The sequence below is a fragment of the Sceloporus occidentalis genome, unplaced genomic scaffold, assembly GCF_023333645.1.
Source record: "Sceloporus occidentalis isolate IW3139 unplaced genomic scaffold, rSceOcc1.0.p SCAF_3, whole genome shotgun sequence".
Taxonomy (NCBI): domain Eukaryota; kingdom Metazoa; phylum Chordata; class Lepidosauria; order Squamata; family Phrynosomatidae; genus Sceloporus; species Sceloporus occidentalis.
Window position 1 is genome coordinate 63,775,337 of NW_028316983.1, and position 6,000 is coordinate 63,781,336.

General features: G+C 43.2%; 1 protein-coding gene across 3 annotated transcripts in view; it reads left to right on the forward strand.

Annotated features, from left to right (window-relative positions):
- GRM4 (glutamate metabotropic receptor 4) overlaps positions 1–5,794 on the forward strand; it is a 453,403-nt gene extending 447,609 nt beyond the window's left edge. For all 3 annotated transcript variants that reach the window (XM_089514714.1, XM_089514715.1, XM_089514716.1), the window contains one exon: positions 4,992–5,794. In XM_089514714.1, the coding sequence (XP_089370840.1) occupies positions 4,992–5,041 (50 nt within the window). In that variant the 3' untranslated portion in view covers positions 5,042–5,794. The remainder of the gene's footprint in view (positions 1–4,991) is intronic.
- The last annotated feature ends 206 nt before the right edge of the window (positions 5,795–6,000 follow it).

Sequence of the window (6,000 nt, forward strand, 5' to 3'; positions counted from 1 at the left end):
TGTTGACTACATACGAGGCGAAAGGCTGCTTTTTTTACATGGCAGGATGGCTGGGCGAGGTGTGCCTGGTGAGCAGTTCTCTTCTTTGCCAACAGCTCCTGGATCTCTTGGTTGTTTTCATCAAACCAGTCTTGGTTTTTCTTGAGGGAGAACCCTAAGGATTCTTCTGCAGACTGCAGGATGCTGTTTTTGATATGTTGCCAAAGCACTGTAGGAGAAGAGTCTATAGGATGGTCTTCAAGTTTTGTTTGCAAATTTGACTGGAAATTGTCTCTCATGGCAGCTTGTTGAAGATTGTTGACTTGGAGTCTCCTCTTTAGGATGCCACCCCTGTTAGGTTTGACCTGAAAATGAAGATTTAGTTTGCATCTTACGAGGCGATGATCTGTTTGACATTCTGCACTGGGCATCACCTGGGTATGACGGACATTGCAAATATTTCTCTGGTGCACTAGGATATAGTCAATGAGGTGCCAGTGTTTGGATTGGGGATGCATCCAGGTTGTCTTCAGGCTATCTTTCTGCTGAAAGATGGTGTTTGTAATAGTCAGCTGCTGTTCTGCACAAAACTCTAGCAGGAGGCGTCCGTTACCATTACAGTTTCCAACACCATGCTTGCCTAAAACACCTTTCCAGGCTTCGAAGTGCTTTCCTACTCTGGCATTGAAGTCACCAAGGATAATGATTTTGTCTTCTGCAGAGACTTTCTGTATAAGGTGGCGTAGGTCTGAGTAGAATTTGTCTTTCTTCGCAGGGTCGGCTTGCATAGTTGGGGCATATATACTGAAGAGAACAACATGTGGGAGGCATAAGGAGATAATGCGATCAGAGTGTCCTGTTGGCAAGGTTTCGAGTTTGGAGGCAATGGAGTTTTTGATCATAAAGCCTACACCTGAAAGATGTTTTTCAGTTTGGGGTTTGCCAGACCAGTAGAGTGTGTAGCCGGCACTGTGTTCTTTAAGGCTGCCTTCCTCGTGGAGATGAACTTCACTAAGAGCAGCGAAGTCAATGTTAAGTCATGACAGTTCATAGGCTATTAGGGCAGAATGACGCTCAGGACGTCCACTATCTGCAGAATCTTGCATGGTTCTGATGTTCCAGCATGCAAGCGTTAGTCTATTTGCACCTTTGGAGGCTGGTGTGTGCCTTTGTCTCTTTGTCTTTGTTTGACCGCATCTGAAGATTCCCATTGGCCGTGGCTAGCCAACTGGGTTGTTGGGGATGAGCTTTCTTTAGACCATCTTTTCTAGACCCCTCTCCATATGGAGCAAGCAGTGCTCTCCTTAAAAAAGGCTGCTTGGTCATTCAGGATGCTGCCGAACAAGACTGTCATCCCCGGTCAGTCTCAAGCGACTAAAGTCCTGAACCGCCTGCATGCAGGGTTGGGTCTGTGGCTTCCAGTGCAATTTACACCTACTGTTTCATCCCTCACGTATCGCTACAGGGCTTTTTCGGAGATTGGATGTATCCTTTGAGCCTGTGCAATGGATTTTTCTGGTGGAGCGCAGCGTGCACAGAACTGGCCTCACCCTTTAAACCAGAGGTTTGTGTGCTGAGGCCTTGACAAGCATGGACGGTTGCAGCGAGGTCCTCGGGTCGTAGGTTTGATTAGAGTTTTTTTCTCTTAGATGGTTGACCTTACAGGGTTAGACGAGCACCATCTGCCCGGGTTTGGGATTAGAGTTTTCCTTCTCCTAGGATGTTTGCCATAAGGCTAGAGAGCCCATCCTGCCCTTTGGCGCTATTGGTCAGACCCTTCGGTTGTGACCTGTCTGGCATGGGAGGCCCTGCCAGTGGCTATTATACCACCACCAGCATAGCTCACAACATCATTAGTGTGCACAAGCCTCTCCCCCACGACAAGGAGGCGTCAATGGAGAGGGGGAAGTGTATTAATTGGATTACAAAAACACTTGGCCTTTCTGGGAAGATCAGGGTGCACCTCACCTCCTAGAAACAAAACAAGTTTAAAATGTTAAGAGTTGGGGATGGTGCTATCAGGGAAAACAGATTTTGAATGGGTCACGGAAAATAAATCATTTGTAGATCTCTAGTCCATTTTGCAAGAGAGCTTCTCTAAGTAAGGCAAATGGTTTGTACCCAGATTACATTGAAACCTTCCTTTTTCCATAGAAAGGAGCTATAGCCGGGCTTTATCAGGAAGGCTACAGTATGTGGGGAAGGGAGGTTTACCCCAGTCCTTTCTCACTAGCACTGGCTTGCAGTTTACTTCTGAAGCCAATTCCAAGTGTTGCTTTTGACCTGTCAGTCTCTTCACAGCCTGAGGCAAGAATATCTGATGGAACTCCCTCAGTATGCCTACCTGTGCCTCAAGAACATCTACAAGTCCCTCCTCTGAACATTTCCTCAAGCTAAAACTCTACAAGTGGCTACTAGCCAGAGGGCCTTCTCACTGGTGTCCCCCCATTATGGAAAGCTCTCCCCACAGAAATTCACCTGTTGAAAAACACTCTTTCCTCCATGCACACCTTTTAAATTGTTATTATAAACCCTATTATGTACTGCTGACAGTTTTATTTAATCTATTGTTTTATTTCTGGGATGGGTTTAGGCAAACTCCACATTTTTTAATGTGAAGTCGAAGGCTTTCATGCCCGGCATCCATAGTTTTTTGTGGGTTTTCGGGCTGTGTGGCCATGTTCTAGAAACATGGCCACATAGCCTGAAAAACCCACAAACAACTATCCACATTTTTTTTACCCTTTTCTATTTAGCAATCTTTACAGTGTATTTGTATCATGCGGTTTTAATATTTGCACCTGTGTTCTAGTGTGTTGGATTTTTTTATTGTCATGTTTTGTATTATTGCTTCATTTAAGAGTAATAGTATGATGCCTAGTGAATATGATTTATGTGTGTCTCATAAATACAAATAATAATATATGTTCAGATTCAGCCAAATCCTAATGTGAAATGTGGTGATTTTGGGAGATTCGGGAGATGTCTCAATCAAAGCAGGGATCCTGAGAGTACAAGATTATCTGCCATGCTCTAGGTCAGAATCCTATTGGTGATATGTGCCAGTGTAACCATGGGTTCTGCCACAGTATGATGGGGCAGAAGTGGGTATTCACTGCCTCCTTTAGTACATCCCTGCAAGAAAGTCAGCACCTTCAGTGGGAGACAATATATAAAACTATTGGGGCAAGTAGTAGTAGGGGAGTATCTGAACAGCAGCTGGCTATAGTGCTGCAGTAGGCATGAGAGAAAGCATCATTTTCCCAAATTTCCATCAAGTACATGCAAACTTAGATATCTGGAAAAGTGACATCTTCTTGCATTGTAGATAGCCCCTGGTCCAGTGCCTCTTGCCCTCCCTGTTTACTCCATGGCAGATGGGGAATGCTATCCCCTTGGAGATGTTTCCTTCTGCAGAATCAAAAACATATGAGCAGAAGTGTGCTGGCAGAGCATTAAATTCCATGAGCAACATATAGGAGGATCCTGGCCAGCCCTAATGTTTGGAAGATTCGGGCTTATACACATTCAAAGCAAACTCAGCCTCAGCATTGCAGAAAAAACACAAGGCCCTTTTCCTGACTCACAGGGAGAGAAAGCCTTCCTAGTATACCCTTACAAGGATTCCATCACAGCTCCAAAGCTACTCTATCCATCCATTCTGAAGCCTTCCAAATACTCAGAGTGTAACTTATTTTCGTCTTCTTTCCTTGGACTACAAGGAAAACCCTACAAGAAGGGTCAGGAGATTGACTCTTCTGCTCTGATGTCCATAAGGGAGGTAAATCTGTTATCTCACTAGAGTCAGCTTCCCATCTGGAACTAGGTATTTAATTAAGAGAAACTCATCACAGATTTCAGTGCCTGAAGTAAAACTAGAAAAACCATTTCTTTTCTTTCTCTCTCTTCTTTTATCTCTTACAGTTTAATGCATATTACACCCCAGGGGAGAAGAAAATTGCTCAGTGCAAGCCCAATTCTCAAAGTGCTGCTACTCACTTGCATCCTAGATTGCCTTTGCTCATTTCTACCAGTTCCTCTTATTTCACCCTAAAGAGTGGTTTTAGCCTATGGTAATTTCTGCCCCCCCACCCAACTAAACCAGGCTTTACAACTTCAGCTTATGTATGTGAGTGTTGCTTGGATCTTCATGTTCTCACCAACTGGGGGTGGGAAGGTGGAAAGAAGCAGAACCGCCCAACACATTATGAGGATGAGCTGATCTCTTTTCATAAGAATTAGGTTCCGCTGCTTCTATACCTCAAAGGATCTTAAAGACAACAGAATGCCAAGGAATAAAAAGAGATAAACAGTGGCCCAGAGCTTAATGCATTCCCATGTTTCACTAAGTTAGAGATGGGGATAATAAGGCCCTTCCAATCTAGTTGGACATCAGCTTCAATCATACCTGGCTTGGAAAGATGGGAGTTGCAGTACAACTGGGCTAGGCAACTTCAGCTGGTCTTAGGGCTAATTTCCTGACCCTGACTTGTTCCAGATGCTACATGGATTGTCAAATTTGCCCCCCAATGAGAGAAAAGATGCAAGTGATCAGAAGTTCACTTCCGGTTTTGGAAAACTGTGTTTTAAAAGTGTTAAACATTGTAAAGGGTTGAATGCCTATTTAAAAGGTGATTCATAGCTTTTAGGGGCTTCCAGGAAAGGCAAGTTGCCCTTTTAAAAAAACCCTCTGTGGAATTCTGGGGAATGAGGTTTTCAGAACAGCCTTGGGGGGCACATGGGTCCCCAGGCCTCACTTCATTAGTACCACATCTGGAGGAGCACACATTCACCAAACAAACTTTCTCTTGTCCCACACCATGTTGGGGCTTCAGCAGCTGGATAAACAGCAATGTTTTGCACTTCTATAATTTAGCCCATAAGGGGCACCCAAAGTATTGGCTTCCTGGTCTAGAGGTTAGAACAAGGTTCTATATTTGAAGAAAATGGAAAGAACGCCTACTCCAAATAATCTCATTACTGATATGTATCTGATTTGTCTTTTCTTCCAGCTTTGGCTACCAAACAGACTTACGTCAGCTATAGCAACCATGCAATTTAAACCCAGCCAGTGGTAACTGACCACAAAAAAAGGGCTGATGAAGAGGATAAACCAGAAAGTAGAATGGAGTCCCTCAGCACAGTTGACATTATGGTGGGAGAAGAGGGCAAAAACCAAATATCATTCCAAGTAGGCACCATTCATGGCTGCCTGTTTGCGATGGTTGCATTTTTGGAGGGAGCTCTTTAGGAAGATTGCCACCAACAGCAGCAGAAAGAATCAACCAACCCACCCCATGAGAAATATTTGCCTTCCATCAGAGGGAGAGGAACAGACCGATGGGGTGGACATCACACCGAGTGGAAAGAAGGTGACAGATCTTTAGCAAGTTTTTGGGTTTGCTTCTTTTCCTGTATCTTGGCAAAAGAAAGAAGAAAAATAATACATCCCCCTTTTATTGAAAAAAAATTGTGAGATGGTTTGTGATTGTGAAGAGTCTTTCTTTTTCTTATTTTTCTTTTTTCCTTCATCCTGTCTTCTGACTTCTTCACTCTTTTTCCACCTTGTTTTCCCTTCTGTCTTCCTCTTCTCCTCCTTACCAACTTCTGTGTGTTGCAAGAAAAATTTTAAAAAGACAAAAAACCATCAACAACAACAACAAAAATGAAAATAAAACCTAGACTGTGTTCAAAGTGCTGATTTCTATAGGTGGTAAATTAATGTATGTGATGACCATATGGATTGAAATATGTCTGCTTTAATGTACTGACCAATCAAAAATGATAAAAAACACAAAAAAATTAAAAGTTCAGTGCCTGGATGTTTATGAATTATTCGATGACAATGTGTAGAGCATGATCATTTTTATACCGGAATATTTCTAATAAAAACCATGGTTTTGCACTCAGGAGTTGTATTTCCACCTTTATGTTGTTCTGTGTCAGAGAGGTCAAGAAAAAGCATACAAGTCAATGTTGTGGTCAGGTTTATTGTGCCCCACAGCAGTACCAGAGAAGTAT